General features: G+C 45.8%; 1 protein-coding gene across 1 annotated transcript in view; it reads right to left on the bottom strand.

Moving 5' to 3' along the window:
- Positions 1 to 20,774, bottom strand: part of SYP (synaptophysin) — a 249,977-nt gene that overhangs the window by 191,309 nt on the left and 37,894 nt on the right. Inside the window, exon 2 of the mRNA XM_069645272.1 lies at positions 16,672 to 16,737. Coding sequence (XP_069501373.1) covers positions 16,672 to 16,737 — 66 coding nt within the window. The remainder of the gene's footprint in view (positions 1 to 16,671; positions 16,738 to 20,774) is intronic.

Raw genomic sequence — 20,774 nt, 5'->3', positions numbered from 1 at the left:
AGTGAACTACCAGACACTCCTGGGCAGGATGTACAGAGAGAAACCTGGGGTCCGAAGCAACCAGTCTTTTTAACTAACTCCTTACCTACTATCGAAGTAGAACGTGACTTTTGTCACTGCGATTTGACCAGATCCGAAATGGCTGGGTAAAGTGCAACTGGGTTTCCTTTGGTGGTCCCTCACCAGGGATGTCTGTTAGCTCGTACAGCGTCACAGATCTAGAAGCAGCTGCTAGCACCAAGGACTCAGCTATATGGTCTTCTTATAAACTGCTATTTTCGGATTGGACACAAGGAGCTGCTTGCATAAAGTCCAGCTCTGGTGATGTGTTAATACCACTAGCATTGTGGAGGTCTGTGGTCAGATCAGTGAGAACAGCATCCTCTCAGTAGGGTTCCTGTGGAAAATCAGCATATTGCCTGGATTTGGGAACCGAACTAAAAGGTAAGGTATGGGATCCCGCTATTGATCAAAGATGTTATCCATTCGTCATAAAAAAAAACTGTGGTCTGGAAGCCAGGAGAAACCCTGGCACATGTGATGCAGAAAAGACCAGCTCCAAGAATGTGGCACCGGCTGCTGTAGTTGAGAGCTTGCCTGACGTGGTTGGAGATGTCTGGCATCTAGAGATGCTAGGCTTCACTTGGCCAGGTGCTCAGCCATCCAGTCCTTGCTTGTGCCATTGCCTGCCTTGGAAAGTGAATTGAGCCCTGCGTCTACCGTCTGTGCTGTCAGTGCAGAAACCTTTGCAAGTATCGCCAGCATCTCATGTTTAAACTCCTGCCACTCCTGAGAGGTGAGGACCTTGTGGAAGGTGGTACCTTGAAGTATGCAGGCACAGGAGACAACAGGCAGGAACCACGCGGAGATCGTAAGTACAAAAGGAAATGTACTCTTTATTTCTTCTTGTTACAGCAGAAGGTTAAATAGGGTAAAAGGAGAATACATCCTTCTGGTGCAGGTTCCCATATAGAAGGTCCAGTCTAACTGTCACATATGGAACATGGAGCCACCAATACGCAGACGATACTCAGTTGTACATGAGAGTAAATAGCGCATAGGACATCATTCATCTGTGCGACTACCTAGCCATCATCCAACCTTGGATGTCGACTGCCTTCCTCAAATTAAACCCATCCAAGACTGAATTTGTCTTCATCGGTACACCTGCTAAAAGACAACCTGTCCAACAATGGCTCAATGATATTCACGTATATAAGGATTCAATCCACAACTCTCAGATTCAGCAAAATCCTTAGGCTTCACCATTGACAGTAATCTGTCCTTCCAGAAACCTTAGCAAAGAAGGCCAAAATAGCTTGGCTCAGAATCTCTACCCTTCAAAAAAAGAAAACCCTTCATCACGCCACAGGACTTTCAGACCGTAGTGCAGGCCCTTGTGGTTTTTCCCATTGATGGGGGAAATGTTCTCCTGACAGGGCTCCGAGCTGCTCACTTGGCTCCCCTAAAAGCAGCTCACCACACTGGAGCAGGTCTTATTAGGTGTGCACAGAAATGTGACCGAATTACCCCCATCCTACCCAAGCTACATTGGCTTCCACTCCAAGCCAGGATACTGTTCAAGACTGTATGTATCATCTACAAACAGTCTTGAGACGCATACCAGCGTAGCTGCCACACACTACTCGTGCAGCAAATCGACCGACCAGCTTGAATAACAACTCGTCCGCAAAGAGAGGGCCTGCCAACAATTCTTCTCATGTCATGCAGCCACCCTCTGGAATTCGATCCCAGTGTCGACTCGGAATGCCCTCCCAATTCTCCAATTTTGCAAATCTCTCAAAACACAGCTCTTTCAACAACACCTCACCAAGGACTTATTCCAATGGATGCACACACCGACGCACAGACCTCACAGTACTGAGCTACTGTTAAAAGATGCCAGCCCAAATGCCAGCTACCCCACACTTTGTACAACGCTCCGCTGCTCTCGAGCTAGCTCTACGCTTTAAACAATAAAATAAAACAAATGGAGGTTCTCCAGATTCCAATGCGGACACAACATTCCATTAGCATTATATATGCATACTACACACCTGTGTCTGTTTAGCAAAAGAATCCTGTAAAGAATCTTTATCTTCATCATGTGCTCTGGAGTGAGGTCTTTTCTTCTTTTCTGAGGCGGTGGGAGTGGGACATTTTCCTAAATTCCCCCTTTTTTTGTCTTTTCTATGTTGAATGCCAGAAGACCAGTGTTCCACCCGCACCCAAATAATCTATTTGTCCTACTCAACCTCCTGAGGTCTCCTGGCAGAGGTACCACATGAGGATTTGGAAGGGGGGGCGAGAGCTGTCCTTGTGGTAGTCAGTAAACAGCACTCTTTCCATGACTTAAAGCCGAAGCTTCCAGGGTACCGGCCATGGCGCGCCAAGACATTCTCTGAGAACTGCCGTTCCGAAAATACAGCATGCTGAGTGCATGGCAAAAAGGAACTGAGGTCAGGGGAGTGTCATGCTATATTTGTATTCCCGGTGCCATTGAGCCAAGAGTGTTGGTGAGCCACTCTGCCCCCCTTGTGGTTGTGAAGATCAGCTAGAAATATGTCTAACATGAGGAGTCTATCCATTAAAAGGGGCACTGTCCTACCTCAACTTCCTCACTCATAGAGTGAGCCTGCTGCTTCCTGTGACTCTCACAGAAATGGTGGAGCTATGATCGTAAGTAAGCCTGCTGCAAGTCACACCACTCCCTGTCACTCACAGTGTGATGAGGAGCTATGAGCCTAAGTGAGCCTGCTGCAAGTCACACCACTTCCTGTGACTCACACGGTGATGAGGGGCTATGAGCCTAAGTGAGCCTGCTGCAAGTCACACCACTTCCTGTGACTCACACAGTGATGAGGGGCTATGAGCCTGCTGCAAGTCACACCACTTCCTGTGACTCACACAGTGATGAGGGGCTATGAGCCTGCTGCAAGCCACACCACTTCCTATGACTCACACAGTGATGAGGAGCTATGAGCCTGGCTGAGGCTGCTGCAAGTCACACCACTCCCTGTGACTCACAATGTGGTGAGGAGCTATGAGCCTAAGTGAGCCTGCTGCAAGTCACACTACTTCCTGTGACTCACGCAGTGATGAGGGGCTATGAGCCTGGGGGACCCTGCTACAAGTCACACAGCTTCCTGTGACACACACAGAGATGGAGGAGCTATGCTAAATCACCTGAACTGAGGATAACTGATCCATGACAGAGCACAGGATGGTACTACTAAGATCAGGAGTATTTCTCTCACCCAAACGCACACACGTAGGGACACACACAAACGACTAGATTATTTAAATTGAATATGTAAATGTGAGAGAGTGGCAGCCTGGAGGAGCCATCAAAGCACTGAATACATCTAAGGCTAATAAAATGAGGAACATTGAGTCGCCTCATCCTCCGTTCTGGATAAGGAGTTACGAACAGAGCTGTTGCTGTGTTTTAACATACGCGGTTTGCTGCCAAGCACCTAGGAGAAAACAAACAGGGCAGTAGGCAGTGCGTGCCCTCATGTTGCTGGTTTTTGGGGAGAAGGGACAAGATCTAAAATGTGGTAGAGGGCATGCCTCAAGTCTAGGCAAGAACCTGCATTCACCATTCCCCAGACAAGCATGCCACCCCACAGACCAAAGCACAAATGAGGTTGCGTGTGAAGAGCTCACATCCCTAAGGCCAGGGGAACGTAGGAGCAAAAGCAATTATGCTAGAAGTCCTTGCTCAGTTAAGTCCCATAAACCATAACAAACCCTCACCCAGCAGACATAGTATAATCATGCCTTTCAGTTTTCTTTTAGGAGAGAACCATAACACAAAACTGGCATGACGGTCTGGCTGCAAGACCAGGTGAGTAGCCCATGTCCCCCTTTTTGTCACCCCCCCACCCCTGTCCCTGCCTGCCATCCATTCTCCATTGTGCTTTTTTGGTGTTTACTTTGCCCTACCGCCCCCTGCCCTGTCCGTTCTCCAAGGGTGCATTTTCATGGTTTTTATTTTTCCCTGCCGCCCCCACCCGCTACCTGTTCTCCATTGTGCATTTTGTTTTGTTTTTTACATTGCCCTGCCACCGCCACTGTGCATTTTCTTGGTTTAAATTTTTTCCTGCCACTCCCCACCTGCCACCCTTTCTCTGCTGTGCATTTTCTTGTTTTTTATTTGTCCCTGCCACCCCACGCGCCCCATCTGTTCTCCTTTGTGCAATGTTTGGTTTATTTCCCCTCCTCCCTGTCTAACATGCCTCCCACTGCCCCCACTCCCTGCTCCCACCCTCCCGGCCCATGATTGGTGGCCTCCACCAGGAATCAGCCTTCCTCATTGAGGGCCCCAGGGCAGCCTTGCCCGGGCAGTCGGATAAGGGCCCAAGGCAAAGGCCAGCTCCCTACAGAGAAGCTCCACTCCATGTTTGCCCATGTTCACCTGGGACACCTGATACAGACTACCTAAAGCAATGGATAAGGTAAGTGTGGGGTGGGAGGAGAGTACAGCCATTACTGTACACCATTAAAACCCCACCACTTCTATTACCTATTATAATATAGCCCCATTTGTGTCATTCAGCCATATCCTGCATTTAGCCTAATTATGTAAGATAGCCTTACCTTGCTTTGAGCCCATTTGTGTTAGTCAGACATATCCTGCATTTAGCCAAATTGTGTAAGATACCCTTGCCTTGCTTTTAGGCCACTTGTGTTAGTCAGCCATATCTTACATTTAGCCTAATTGTGTAAGGTAGCCTTATCTTGCTTTTAGCCCTTTTGTTTAAGGTCGCCATTTCTCACATTTAGCCCAACTCTAAGGTAGCCTTACCTTGCTTTATCCCATTTGTGTTAGTCAGCCATATCCTGCATTTAGCCTAATTGTGTAAGATACCCTTGCCTTGCTTTTAGGCCACTTGTGTTAGTCAGCCATATCTTACATTTAGCCTAATTGTGTACGGTAGCCTTATCTTGCTTTTTGCCTTTTGTTCAAGGTTGGCATTTCTTGTATTTAGCGTAACTCTAAGGTAGCCTTACCTTGCTTTATCCCATTTGTGTTAGTCAGCCATATCCTGCATTTAGCCTAACTGTGTAATGTAGCCTCACCTTGCTTTTAGCCCATTTGAGCTAGTCAGCCAAGGCTCGCATTTGGCCTAAATGTGTAAGGTAGCCTTACCTGGCTTTTAGTCCTGTTGTTTAAGGTAGCCATATCTCGCATTTAGCCTGTGTAAGGCAGCCTGGCCTTGCATTTAGCCCATTTGTGTTAATTTAGCCTAATTTTGTAAGGTAGCCTTCCCTTCCTTCTAGCCCATGTGTGTTAGTCAGCCATATCTCGCATTTAGCCTAATTGTGTAAGGTTTATGCATTCATCTAGCACTTAGATCACCTGTGAAGCGTAGCACTGCTCCATCTACATGGATGGAGCCCAGGAAGTAGACATTGTTGTTTGTGCAGCTAACCCATTTCTCTTCTTGCACACTGCACCTTTGCAATTTAGCGTAAGGCACAGGCTCACTTCCACCCACCCTGCATCAGTGGTCGAAGTGGGCGGGGGCGGTTGGGAGCAGTGCTCCTCTACTTTTTTTAAACTAAGTTTTACTGTTCCTGTACTTTTATATGAAAAAGTAACCATTCCGGGATGGTTTTGTTCTAATATAAACATGTAGGAAGCACTTGAAACTTGCACTTCAGTGCACTGCACTGAATGTTCCCTTAAACAGCAGGTGTGTTTGTATTGCGTGGGGGCGTGGCAATGGGGTTTGTGGGGAGAGGGGCAGGCCAGCAGGGAACATAGTTCCACTACTTCTTTTCATGCACTTCGACCACTGCCCTGCATTCACATATAACACAAACACTATTGCACATCACCTCTGCCATAGGAATGAAGCTACTTTTAACAACAAAAAGTCAAACTGTTGCTTACCACATAACTCTCTATCTCCTTAAGCAAAATCCCCCCGACCCCCATATAATCCATAGTATACCTCTGCTGCGGGCATACACACTACATTTAGACATGGGTGACTAGCAGGGTCTTGGCCACTCTTGCATAACCTTAATGGCTGAAATGCACACATGCATAATACCACATGCCAAATGATCCCGAATGTATGGAATCCGGTCACCCCCACCTCATTTAACCAAAAGCGGGTTGGGACCATAATTATGGTGAAAGGCACTATAACATATAAGGGAGCATTTGGCCTATTGTGTTCACCCTACAAATGATCAATATTATTTGTATTATATATGAAGCGACAACCTATTAAAATACATGTGAGTGAGGCATTTCGTGTGTATTGCACACTTGGCAGAATCATTTCCAGGCAATGCCAATTTTGGCAGCCAATGAAAATAAAACCCATTTAGGAAGAGTGATTTGCCCAGGATCACATAGATTGAGCAAAGAGGGAGGCCTGGCTGTGAGCCCACATTTTCTGGTTGCACAGCTACAGGTTTCACATACACCCGTTGCAACTTTAGTTTTGCATCAAAATACAATATCTTCTGCAGAGATATCTTGCCAGGACTAAAGTAGTGCTGTGGGCATGAATGCCGACTGCTGGTATTTCTGGCTTGGGGCACTGGGGGTTGGGGGGGCGACATTCGGGGTGGGGGGGGGCAGTCTTTCACTGAACCAAAAGTGATGCCACAGGAAAGGGGTGGTCTGCCCAAAGCAAGTGAATTTGGGGAGCAGGAGTGAAGGGGTAGGAAGACATGTACCTGGGTTTCAATATTGTCCCATTTTAGACTGGACAAAAAATGCTTGCTGGTCCCCCCATCCTGTCTGTCCCAAATAGGCTAGTAGTCTGGAGGAAGGGGAACTCATAGCCAACCCATTTACATTGTTGTATATTTACAATATGAGTTCACAAATTATACAGAAACACACGTCAAGCTGTCACATTTTGTTTTCTGTACACTTTGTGTCGTTTTATTTTTCGGCTATAAAGGTAGGACTACAAATACCAGAACTCAAACTGATGGAAACCTGAAAGCCTGCACTGCCTGATCATCTCGGGTCTGATGTGGTCCAAATCGAGATGTCGTTTGCCTCTCTCCTGGGCTATACATACATATGTGATGCAATCACTTTCCCTTAGTCATTGTTACTTGCAGATATGCATCAAGTTTTGATGCATGGCGTGATGCAGAAAAGGGAGCTATCATTTATGGAAATTAGGGTTCACTTTTCCATTGTGTTATTCTATGGCAGGCAGTCAGTCAGCTTTGTATGTAAATGGAACCCCCTCACTTCTAATGAGGGCAAGTATTAACTGATGTGCCGGCTGCAGACTTCCAATGACTGCCCAGGACGCCAGGTTCAGCTCTGTTTCTATGGCAGTGGTCAGCGGCCGTGAGCTCACAAGATGAAAGATACTGCAGGCACTTGGTACTGCGGATACGGTCAACGATGGCTGTGAGCAATCCCTCCATTCGTGTGATGGGTGGCACTGCAAGGTGCAGTCCGCATTGGGGTGCCATACAGGGGGCATCAAGTGCCGAAGAAACACGATTGAGGAGAGAGGATTGAGGGATAGAGGGGAGAAGGAAGAGAGTTGCACCACTGGGCAGATGTGTAGGGGTAGACGTATAACACCACGAAGAGAAGGGAAGCAGTAGAGACAATGAGACAGACATGAAGGAAAAACGAAGACGGGGGATGACGGGTAGAATGGGAGACGGAAGAAGAGGAAAGAGGAGGAAAGAAGAAGGGACAAGTAGGAAAGAAAAGAGGGAGGGATAGGAAGTGATAATAACGATTAGAGACAGGTAGAATGAGAGACGAAAGAAGTGGAAAGAAGATGAGACAAGTAGGAAAGAGAAGAGAGAGGTAGGCTGTCTGACAGTGAGAGAGGTAGGAAGTGATCATTAAGGTGAGAGGGGGATAGAACTAGATAGTGGCGTGAGGGCAGGAAAGAGAAAGGTAAAAGTAGGGGTAAAAATGGGGGACAATGGAAGGATAGGGAATTAGAGACAGGGAGAAGTTCTTCAATAAGCGAAGAGGGATTGACAGAAATAAGGGAAGAGACTGACTCGGGGGTAGAAGGCAGGAAAGAAAAATGCAGAGGCAGTAGTATAAGACAATGGGAGGGAAAGAGGGAATGTGAAAAACAGAAGCCACCAGGAAGAATGAGAAATGGAGGAGAGACACAGAGACACAAGATTTACGGTGTGTGATCCAGTAAAGATTGCACTGCTGTTATTTGTGCTGCAACGGTTCTCTCTGTGAGGGAAGCTTGCACTGCTGTTATTTGTGCTGTAACGGTTCTCTCTGTGAGGGAAGCTTGCACTGCTGTCATTTGTGCTGTACCTACTTTCTCCGAGAGGGAAGCTTGCACTGCTGTTATTTGTGTTGTAACTGTTCCCTCTGTGAGGGAAGCTTGCAGTGCTGTTATTTGTGCTGTAACTGTTCTCTCTGTGAGGGAAGCTTGCACTGCTGTTATTTGTGTTGTAACTGTTCCCTCTGTGAGGGAAGCTTGCACTGCTGTTATTTGTGCTGTAACAGTTCTCTCTGTGAGGGAAGCTTGCACTGCTGTTATTTGTGCTGTAACGGTTCTCTCTGTGAGGGAAGCTTGCACTGCTGTCATTTGTGTTGTACCTACTTTCTCCGAGAGGGAAGCTTGCACTGCTGTTATTTGTGCTGTAACTGTTCCCTCTGTGAGGGAAACTTGCACTGCTGTTATTTGTGCTGTAACAGTTCTCTCTGTGAGGGAAGCGTGCACTGCTGTCATGTGTGCTGTACCTACTCTCTCTGAGAGGGACGCTTGCACTGCTGATATATGTGCTGTAACTGTTCTCTCTGTTAAAGAAGTTTGCACTGCTGTTATTTGTGCTGTAACTGTTCTCTCAGAGAGGGAAGCTTGCACTGCTGTTTTTTCTGCTGTAACAGTTCTCTGTATGTGGGAAGCTTGCACTGCTTTCATTTGTGCTGTACCTACTCTCTCCGAGAGGGAAGCTTGCAGTGCTGTTATTTGTGCTGTAACTGTTCTCTCTGTGAGGGAAGCTTGTACTGCTGTTATTTGTACTGTAACGGTTCTTTCTGTGAGGGAAGCTTGCACTGCTGTTATTTGTGTTCTAACAGTTTTCTCTGTGAGGGAAGCTTGCACTGCTGTTATTTGTGCTGTAACTGTTCTCTCTGTTAAAGAAGTTTGCACTGCTGTTATTTGTGCTGTAACTGTTCTCTCAGAGAGGGAAGCTTGCACTGCTGTTTTTTCTGCTGTAACAGTTCTCTGTATGTGGGAAGCTTGCACTGCTTTCATTTGTGCTGTACCTACTCTCTCCGAGAGGGAAGCTTGCAGTGCTGTTATTTGTGCTGTAACTGTTCTCTCTGTGAGGGAAGCTTGTACTGCTGTTATTTGTACTGTAACGGTTCTTTCTGTGAGGGAAGCTTGCACTGCTGTTATTTGTGTTCTAACAGTTTTCTCTGTGAGGGAAGCTTGTACTGCTGTCATGTGTGCTGTTACTACTCTCTGAGAGGGAAGCTTGCACTTCTGTTAATGTTAATGTTAATGTTAAAGGACATTTGTACTGCGCACTATCACCACCGTAGTGGTCCCTTGGCGCTCTGGCGGTTCTGAAAGAGGAGGGGAGGTTGAGTTAGTGGGAGGAAGCAGGAAAAGTGCAAGAGAGCAGTGATGTGCTGTTGGCGGCCTCAGCCCGGTGGGTCCGTTGGCTGGGCCTGGGGTGTTTGCAGCCGGTAGTCGTCGTGTACTGTTGTGCAAGGCTATATGTGTTTTTGTTTTGTTGTTGCAATGTAGTGAAGTTTGTGCGGTTTGTTGTGCTGTAGGTTTTGGTTGTGTTTGGTTTGGAGTTTGAGAGGTGTATGCAGAAAGGGAAATTGTTAGTAGGGTTGGTTAGTTTGCGTCTCTATCCTGAATTGAAGCGTAGTCTCCCCTGTTGCGGCTCTGTCCTGATCTGGGTCTGACTGGCATACAGGTTCCATACTCCTCTAGTCCCCGCCTCTAACATGCTCTCTGATAGCTCCCCTTGTCCTCCATTTAGACTCTAGTGGCCAGTGCATCTGCCAATGACATGCTAACATTCACAATTCCATCTAGATGCGACGCAGGCTAGTTTTCACAATTCTATCCAGATGTGGACATGCGAGTATTGACGGTTCTATCTAAGTGCAGACATGCTAACTTCACAAATCTATCCAAACGCAACGTAGGCTAATGTTCGCAGTTCTATCTAAGTGTGGACATGCTAGTATTCACAGTTCTATCTAAGTGTTGACATGCTAACATTCACAATTCCATCTAGATGCGATGCAGGCTAATGTTCCCAGTTCTATCTAAGTGTGGACATGCTAACATTCACTATTCCATCTAGATGCGACGCAGGCTAATGTTCCCAGTTCTATCTAAGTGTGGACATGCTAACATTCACAATTCCATCTAGATGCGATGCAGGCTAATGTTCCCAGTTCTATCTAAGTGTGGACATGCTACCATTCACAATTCCATCTAGATGCGACGCAGGCTAATGTTCCCAGTTCTGTCTAAGTGTGGACATGCTAGTATTCACAGTTCTATCTAAGTGTGGACATGCTAACATTCACAATTCCATCTAGACGCGACGCAGGTTAATTTTCACAGTTCTATCTTAGTGTGGACATGCTAGTATTCACAGTTCTATCTAAGTGTGGACATGCTAACATTCACAATTCCATCTAGACACGACACAGGCTAATGTTCACAATTCTATCTAAGTGTGGACATGCAAGTATTCACAATTCCATCTAGATGCGACGCAGGCTAATGTTCCCAGTTTTGTCTAAGTGTGGACATGCTAACATTCACAGTTCTATCTAAGTGTGGACATGCTAGTATTCACAGTTCTATCTAAGTGTGGACATGCTAGTATTCACAGCTCTATCTAAGTGTGGACATGCTAGCATTCACAATTCCATCTAGATGCTACGCAGGCTAATGTTCACAATTCTATCTAAGTGTGGACGTGCTAGTATTCACAGTTCTATGTAAGTGTGGACATGCTAGTATTCACAGTTCTATCTAAGTGTGGGCATGCTAATATTATGGCACTCTATCTTATTGGGAAGTAAGATAGAGTGGCAGGGGTTTTCTGGAGTGATTGGTCTACTCCCCACCCATGTCACACTCACGGTTTTTGTTGGTGTCTGTTAGCTGCTGGCTTCCTTGGCGTCTTCTGTTATTTGTGCTGGTGTGCAGTCATAATGTCGACATCAATAATGTCGACAGTCAAAATGTCGACAAATTAATGTCGAAAAACAATAATGTCGACAAACAAAAATGTCGACATTATTCGATATTTTTTCGACATTAATTTAGTGTATGCATAATTAAATAAATAAATATATATATGATGTGTTGAGTATGAGGGGTGGTTGGGGGGGTGTGGGGGGGTGGCAGGGGGGTGTTGGGTGAGGGGGGTTGGGGGGGGACCCCCCCATAGTAAATACAATTTTTATTTATTTAATTATTGAATAAATAAATAAATAAATAAATAATTGGTATGTGTTGAGTATGAGGGGTGAAAGGGTGGTTGGGGGGGTGTGGGGGGGGCGGCAGGGGGGTGTTGGGTGAGGGGGGGTTGGGGGGGACCCCCCCCCATAGTAAATACAATTTTTATTTATTTAATTATTGAATAAATAAATAAATAAATAAATAAATAAATAAATAATTGGTATGTGTTGAGTATGAGGGGTGAAAGGGTGGTTGGGGGGGTGTGGGGGGGCGGCAGGGGGGTGTTGGGTGAGGGGGGGTTGGGGGGGGACCCCCCCATAGTAAATACAATTTTTATTTATTTAATTATTGAATAAATAAATAAATAAATAAATAATTGGTATGTGTTGAGTATGAGGGGTGAAAGGGTGGTTGGGGGGTGTGGGGGGGGTGGCAGGGGGGTGTTGGGTGAGGTGTTGATAGTTTTAAGGGTTTATAGTCATAATGTCAACAAAAAAAAATGTCGACATTTTTTTTTCGAAAAAATGACTTTTTACATTATAAGTATAGGATGTCGACATTATTATTTTCGACATTTTTTTTTCGACATTTTTGTCTGTTCGACATTATGACTATAAACCATTTGTGCTATAATTGTTCTGTTAGGGAAGCGTGCACTGCTGTTATTTGTACTTTAACTGTTCTCTGTGTGAGGGAAGCTTGCACTGCTGTTATTTGGGCTGTAACAGTTCTCTCTGTGAAGGAAGCTTGTACTGCTGTCATTTCTGCTGTACCTACTGTCTCTGAGAGGAAAGCTTGCACTGCTGTTATTTGTGCTGTAACTGTTCTCTCTGTGAGGGAAGCTTTAACTGCTGTTATTTGTGCTGGAACTGTTCTCTGTGTGAGGGAAGCTTGCACTGTTTTTATTTGTGCTGTAACTGTTCCGTCTGTGAGGGAGGCTTGCACTGCTGTCGTTTGTGCTGTACCTACTCTCTCAGAGAAGGAAGCTTGCACTGCTGTCATTTCTGCTGTACCTACTGTCTCTGAGAGGGAAGCTTGCACTGCTGTTATTTGTGCTGTAACTGTTCTCTCTGTGAGGGAAGCTTTAACTGCTGTTATTTGTGCTGGAACTGTTCTCTGTGTGAGGGAAGCTTGCACTGCTGTTATTTGTGCTGTAACTGTTCCGTCTGTGAGGGAGGCTTGCACTGCTGTCGTTTGTGCTGTACCTACTCTCTCAGAGAGGGAAGCTTGCACTGCTGTCATTTCTGCTGTACCTACTGTCTCTGAGAGGGAAGCTTGCACTGCTGTTATTTGTGCTGTAACTGTTCTCTCTGTGAGGGAAGCTTTAACTGCTGTTATTTGTGCTGGAACTGTTCTCTGTGTGAGGGAAGCTTGCACTGTTTTTATTTGTGCTGTAACTGTTCTCTGTGTGAGGGACGCTTGCACTGCTGTCATTTGTGCTGTAATTGTTGTCTGTCTGAGGGAGGCGTGCAGTACTCTTGTTGCCTTTTCCCTGGGTGGGACTGTTGTACTGCGGTTGCTTTTTCTGTGATTGGGGTGGGAGCGATCAATTCCCCTCCCACCCCCAAAGCTGCCAGGGCCGCGGCTTAATGGCTGTGAAGTCCATGGGTAGGTCTTCCGTGGGTGTGGGCCGTCATTGCAGGGGGTGGGGGGCATCCCCGACTCGAGGCACACCTGGAGCTACTGGCGCCTCGTGTTATTTCGTCCAGCGAGAGGCACTCCTGTTCTTGGCTTGTCCTGCCTCTTTCTCAAGAGTTGTGCATCTGTTTCCCCGGGACTCGTTGGAAGTAATGGCTAAAAACATGACAGTGTGGCGGTGTCGTCCCAAAGTGTCACGGGGCCTCAGGGTCGATGGCACACTCTTATGAAGGACACCGATTCCCGCATTTCATGTCACACTCCAAGGCGGGTTGTTGACATGTACAGGCAGTGCTAGCTGCGCTATGTGTCATCGAGGCGGTTGCTATGGAAACTGGCCAAGGAAGGGAACCGGAAGCCACTGTGAAGATGAGACTGAGAGAACAAGGACAGAAGAACACAAGCTGCCAAGTGTTCTGAAACCCGATGACAGAATACATGTCTTAAAATGATAACGTTACATACAGACTGCTGAGCAGTTAATATAAAGAGCAGAGAATGTGGCGAGAAGCCTTTGCACAGTACTGACTTTAGCTTTGGCCACAGTGTGTGCGCGCTAGTGAGGGTTGCGCTGCCATCACATCTTTCTTTATGTGATGGCTGGCAGGGTCGCAAACAGGGGTGGACTGGGAACTAAAAGAGGCCCTGGAAATAATTACTGGGGACCAAAAGAGGCCCTGGAAATAAAGTTCAAAGTGGCCCCATATGACACATTTTCAGCAAGCCCAATGCATTTCCTATGAGAACATTTGGAAATACCACACAAAAGAGGCCCAGGGTGCAGAGGCCCACCGGGAAATCTCCAGAGTTCCCTATGGGCCAGTCCAGCCCTGTCGCAAAGAAACTACATTGCGGTGGGGGCTACCTGGTAATGGGAGGGGGCCATTTCAGAAACTGTCCAGGGCGAACATGGAGGCTCCGCCCCCAGTGTTCTACCCCAAGGGTTGTCTGGCGTGGGTCCCAAGTATCAAATGGTAGCGTCCCAGCATTACACATAAGCACCCCCCCACACACACAAACACAATTGCACATTCACTCATTTGAACATCTCATTCACCATACACTCACTCATTTACATGTGTCCCCAGACCCCATACATCATACGCTCATTCACACACACTCACTCATTCACACATGCATTGCATACACGCTCCTTGCACACATGCATGCATGCATAATGAGCTAACATGCAACCCCCTTTGGCACTGCTACGGGCACTGCAAGTTTCAGAAAAGGCTTCTCTCACGTCTCTGCCTAACAAAAATCAAGTGGGCACATCACTGCCTCGCCCTCAGATGTGAAAGAACATATAACCTTGCTATAGCTTGGCTCGCAACCGCGGGGAGGGGGCTGATGTGTGCAGGGACGTGAGGGAAGCCTCTCTTGAAACTACACCGGCATGGAAATATTCTTAGAGGTACTGTTACCGCTGTCTCTCGCTGTACTTCATGCTGAGATAATGGATCTGGCAATTAGCAATGGTGACTGAATAGTGAGAGGATCCGGTTGTGATTGGGGCTACGTGTCCGTTACCATTGGACTGCACCCTAATAAGATGATATCCGACTTGGAATAGGGCGGCATGATGATTTCCAAATGATCGAATGTAGGTCCAAACCCAACTCTTTGCATTAATATGGCTTTCTTTATGGTAACATGGGCCGGAATAACAATCCATGACAACAGTTTGAACCCAACTCCATGGGTATCTCTTTATAATTAGTGGTCCAGGTTAAGTTGAGCTAGGATTTTAAAGTCACAGTCAAGCCCAAATCCCTGGACTTTAACTTACATGTTAGTTAAACGGTGTATGAGTCTTTGTCATTTCTTTTACAAACATGGAAATACATACACATTTGTCTTTTGGGCTTTGATAGCCATGATTGTATATTTAAGTATTTTATTGACTCCATTCGATATATAAGTTCCATGTACAATTTGAAAACAGCAGATGCCATATTACATGCCACACATGGCTATATAATAGAACGTTAATTTAACATTTTATTGAGTAACAATAAAACCTTGTATAATTAGTATAGTATTATATTCTAATGCATAGAATGCAGTTTTAATAATCTAATAGTTATATATCATATTTGTAAGATAATACATATGGACAAAACAAGACTTACCGGATTAACATACACATAGGGAGGGTAGGAAGTGGAGTGGTATAGGACAAAAGTAAAAACTAGTAAGGCCTAATCCTGTTCTCTAATCTTTAGCTAGGTATTTCATTATTCAAGATTACTAGAAAAGATTGCCATTTTAATTGATATTTCTGCAATAAGAGTGTAGAAACGTCATTGCACTTTTCCATCCTATGAATATTACAAACTGAATTCCACCACATTTTAAAATGTATGTCCTGAAAGGTTTTCCACTTTGATGTAATAGTCTGGATGGCAATGGCAAGGAAAAAAGCAAACAAATAACCTTCATTTTTTATCAATCATGGGTTGGATCAGTTCACTACCTTGAAATAAAACATCCACAGAAATAGTTACCTGTGTTTGGAAGATGTTACTAAGGATTTCTCCAATCTTTTTCTAATATGTTTCAAGATAATGACACTCAAAAATCATATGCTTAAAGGATCCTTGATGGTTTAAACAACTCCAACATTTGTCATTTTGAGAATATAGCCATAATTGTAGTAATGATTTCCTTTCCTTTCCTTCCCCCTTTCCCCATGTTCTCCCTCCTCTTTCTACATACCAGATAATTATCTTCACATACAATGCTCTTCAGGGCAACAATGGAGGAGCAAGTGTGATGGTCATTAGTGAAGAAAGTGGGATTTATAAGAATTGGGAACTTGTCCAAGTTTGGCACCATAATGTACATGTTTACTGAATCCTTTGCAGTAATACGAAAGACTGTAACATTGTATCTGTGATACAGGATGAGACACAGCAAATTGCAAGCGTGTCTTTGATTTGTTGACATCATTAGTAACTACTAAATGTGTACATGCATCAATAATCCTTGTTTATTACCTAGACAAAGCCCAGGTGGGCGAAACATTGGGGCGTGTTGTCCAATGAGTTACTGTTGGAATTTTTTCAGTCATGGCAATTGACCACTTTTCAATCCAGTAGGGTATGTCAATTGCTTGCTGTTTAATTTAGTATTGATCATTGGCATACCATAAATTGTGATCCACAGCTCAACAGTGTCTGGACCCTTTTTTTCTTTCTTGAAACTAGCAGCTTTAAAGCTTTGCTGCGTTTGTGCAAATACATTTTTCTGCATGAGCACAGTCACACTTTAAAGCCGCCGGTTTCAGAAAACGCTTCTTTCATCTCTCAGACTGACCAAAAGCTCTATGCGGAAGCCCCGCCCCTCGAACTTTGATTAGCTCCATAGGGTTGCATGCCTGGTGGCTGGCATTCTGTTCCTTTTTTGGTGAACTGCATCAGTACAATGTTAACATTTCTGTTTCTGTGTGCATCTTATATTCTGAGACACAGTTTTTTAAGCTCAGTTCACTTCGGTGCATTATGAGTGTGGGTGCATGTCGATTGCACTGAAAGACCTCATGCCTCTAAACCGTGCCCTGGTCCGAGCAGGAGGCTCGGCGCAGTCCTGGGTTACTCACCCATTGCAGCAGCTTGATGAATCCCCGGGGCTCCTTCACCACCCGAAACTGGCCACTGGCCACAAGCTAGGAAGAGGCAAAGAGGGAGACAGTTAGCGACAGGTTGGCATATGTAACATTGCAAGATATCGCAGTGCTGCCGCAGAACTCTGCGCGCAACCTTTATAAATCCAGGCACGACCTGCTCAGACTTTCATCCTGTGAGGTCATTAAAAGGGAGCCCCCTGTCATCAGCTCACATTCCCCCTCTTCCCTGCGCTTATCTTCTCTTCCCTCTGCCAAACTTGCACCCCCTTCTCCCAGCCTTGATCTCCCACTCCCTGCCTTTCCCTTTTACCTCTGCCTACCCTCTCCCCTTCCCTGATCCTCACACTGGAATCTCAAACTGCATCTGAAACGCCTCCTTGCTCGCCAGGAAAGCCCAAACTCAAAGAGCCATTCCAAAGCTGTATACATGTCTCGTGCTTTGCACACATTTTACTATCATGGTGACTATTCTGACAGATGAAATGAGCATCATACCAAATATGTGCATTGCATGCTCAGAAGGAATGCACATTTGAATGACTATCACAGACATGTTTGGCAAATTGGGACCCTTCTTATGTTCTATAAATGCACTTTTTTTTTATGCAAAGCAGCCAGCATCCTATATTCAGGGCACCCACATTAATTGACAACTAGCTCCACCCCGTAGTCCCGCCCACACCACTGACAATCCGCCCCCCAGTCCGCACGTGTATGAAAACGGGAGGAGGGGAGGGAGATCCCCATACATTTTGTCCATTTCCAACACTGATCATAGTCGTCTCCATGGTGATGAGGCATGTTTGCATGATATCTGTTGTATAGCGCTCATGCACAGGTTTCCAGACCATGGTCTGTGGTGAGAAGAGTAAAGGGAAGGTTGAAAGGGAGTGGTGCAGAAGCATGGGCACATGGAAGCATAGTGAGGCGGGATGCATGCTCTTATTTTGGCATGGAGCACGTGAGGCCGGCTAATGTTCTAGCTCCAGAGATGTCCAATAGCTTTAGGGTTATGCCCTACTTGGCAGCACTGGTGATATAGGTAAGGTCTACTGAGTAGAACGGAAGTTGGTTGCGAGTTGGACTCAACATGTGGTCAGTCCTTCCAACGCGGTGTGGACCCTGGTCAGCTGAAATATGCTTAGGGTTTCCAGATCAGCCCACCAGGTGCATGGCCCAAAATTGCCAGTGTCTTATGCAGTCTATTGCTTATGGGTCAGAGGTGAATGTGCACGGAGGAGGAAAGTGGTGGGCAAGATGAAGCGAAGGGGGTAAGGCAGCACTACAGATAAGCGGTGTATCAGCCACCTTTACTCCCTAAAAATAGGCAAATACTGCCAAAAAATAAAAATAGGGAGTAGAAATAATCCCAACAAAAAATCCCTTATTCCCTCTTTCACCCACACAGCTCCATGGATATGTTTGGACCCGCGGTGCAGTAGTGTCACTGGAGGAAACTGCTATTATTACTGCCTCAGCGGAACAAGTAAACATGTACCTTTTAATGTGTCGGAATAACTAGGTGCAAAGAAATGAATATTGCAAAAACATTTCGGTTTTCCATTTAAAACACATTTTTATTCGCATATAAAATACTTTCATTCGGATTTTGACTTACGTTTTTACTCTCCCAAAAATAATTCTGCTCCCAACTTTAAAAAATGGAGAGTAAAATATTCCCACTTCAAATTCTTATCTGGAGCCCTGGAGTAAGGGATCGGTCATAGATGAAGTGCCAAATGGTACTGAACTAGATTTTATTATGCAAGAGAGTATTTAACTACATAGACAGACCTTTTTTGAACGCTGCACAGCAGAACTTCAAGGTTCTGAAAAGGCCAGCAGTCCAAGTTGTACAGGAAAGAATTGTTTTAGCTTCAAGTGGCCTCTTTCACGCAAGGCTACTGTTACCCAACACTGTCCCTTTGAGACAGTGCCACGGGAGTTCGTCACATGGTTAAGTGACGTGTATGGAGGGAGGTGCCGAAGGGAGTTTCAGCAGTTAGTTACTGTTCATTAAATAAAGTAGATGTATTTCCTTACGCTGGTGTCTGTCCTCCTTTCAGGCGGCCTTGCCCGTCAACATTTGGTGACGAGGAACACTTCCACACACCAGCGGTCTTCCTTAGGTGCACACCGGTGATCCCACTGTGCGCCTACCCGCGCGAGCTAGCGATCCCGCTGCTCTCATCACCGCGGTCCTCCTTCGTGTCGATGTGGGACTGTCCCAAGATACACAAAGACGACTGCAAAGGACCATTAAGAAGCCACCGAGACTTGTTGAAGAATGTTAAGAGAAACCATTGAGTTCTGGAACCCGAGTGCATAAGGACATTTGTCCGGGGGTGTTGTTATCCGACGCTGTCCCTTTAAGACAGTGCCATGGGAGTTTGTCAAGTGGTTAAGTGACGTGTATGGAGGGAGGTGCCGAAGGTAGTTTCAACAGTTAGTTCCTGTTCATTAAATAAAGTAGACGTATCTCCTTACGCTGGTGTCTGTCCTCCTTTCATGCGGCCTTGCCCGTCAACAGCTACCTGAGCCGGTAGTAGCAAGATCGTATTGTATTGTTAGGCTCACCAAAATTGGTTCAACGATGGTTCGCTCGGATGGAAAGGGTATGCCACACATATTTCAGAGACACCTGTTAAGGTGTGTGTCCGCAGGTGCGGTGTACTTGTTTCTCGGATTCGTGTGGTGCCTGAAGACTCCACAATGATACCTTGAGAAGCAGTTATGATATGATAAGGCATTTATATTGCGCCTATAAACAAGTGTTTCAAGGCACGCCAAGGCAAGGGAGGGGGACGCAAGGAGGACACAGACAAACGATCTTACTAGGCCATGTGATTTTGAGATCACGCAAGCGCAAGTTGCGCTAGGTGCTAGTAGAAACTGATCACAAACATCCAGCACAAATAATCACGTGGTGGTAGGTCGGTGCAAGATCCTCAAATCGCTGAACAGAACCCTATTGTTATTGGTGCCCTGTTCAGTACCAGAGGAACTGAACAGGGCACCGAGAATAATGATGGCAGGAGAACCGAATATCTGGAAACAATATGTCGGATTAATTATGGTGATTGTATCCAATTTTATTGGATAAATTATGCAGATTGCATTTTATTCATTTTATCTTACTTAAATTGACCTTAATTGTATTAATCGCACTGATGTTCAATTGTATATGCTATGTTTATGACTTGTATAATGTTTGATGGATTTTTATTCCGAATAAACTAACTGAACAGAAAAATTGAAGAAATAAAAACTGAATACGGGGAACAGCCTGAAGAGAAATGGAAGGCATAGGCTTACAAGGAGAAGGGAAAAGAGGGAACAGAGAGTAGACCAGGCGTCACGAACCAAGAACAAGAGACAGGCTCAGGGAGGAACTCCAGAGAGTGGGAGACTGGTGGTCAGGAGGAAAGGCAGTCGTAGCAGGGAGCTTGGCACAACTGAAGATGAGAACACCATGAGAGCTCAGCTGAGTTCCTTACATGAGAGCAATGGCATCAGATCGAGGCTTAGCCTCAAAGCTGTGTTCCCCAGGCAACAAGCATGGCATCTCACAAGTGCACATGCGCGGAGGGCAGCCAGACTCTCCCGTGTGGGCGGCAAGATGGCGGTGCCCATCCGTAGCAGCCCGTCCGCAGTATCAATCCACAGAGAGGGCCGGTGGCAGTGCTGCCAAGGAAGCACCACAGCGAATTCCAGCACCAATTAAGAGGAAACGATGCCCAAACGGCATAAGAGTCTGCCCCTCCTCCAGGAAATGCTGGTGCCTGCAGTCTCCAAGGGAAACACCAGAATAACCGTGGAATCAATTGGGGGTCATGCAGCCGGGTGGCGGCTTCCCAAGTACGATTGCAGACTGGGTAGCGCTTCCAGTAGATAAGGCACTGGAATCTCCAATATTTGTATATGTGGTCAAAGTTGGTATTAACTTTACATTGCTCTTCACAGTTAATCAAAACAGAGGCAGGTCTTTTGGTTCAGGAATATGGACCAGGCACGTATCACTTCAGGAGGGAAGCATGAAAGCCTGGATGGATTCGCCAAGTAGCAGGGAGTTGCAG

This window comes from Ambystoma mexicanum, chromosome 2p (genome assembly GCF_040938575.1).
Source record: "Ambystoma mexicanum isolate Mex_15411 chromosome 2p, UKY_AmexF1_1, whole genome shotgun sequence".
Lineage (NCBI taxonomy): Eukaryota > Metazoa > Chordata > Amphibia > Caudata > Ambystomatidae > Ambystoma > Ambystoma mexicanum.
Note: the sequence above shows the minus strand (reverse complement) of the source record. Positions and strands in the feature narration are given on the sequence as shown.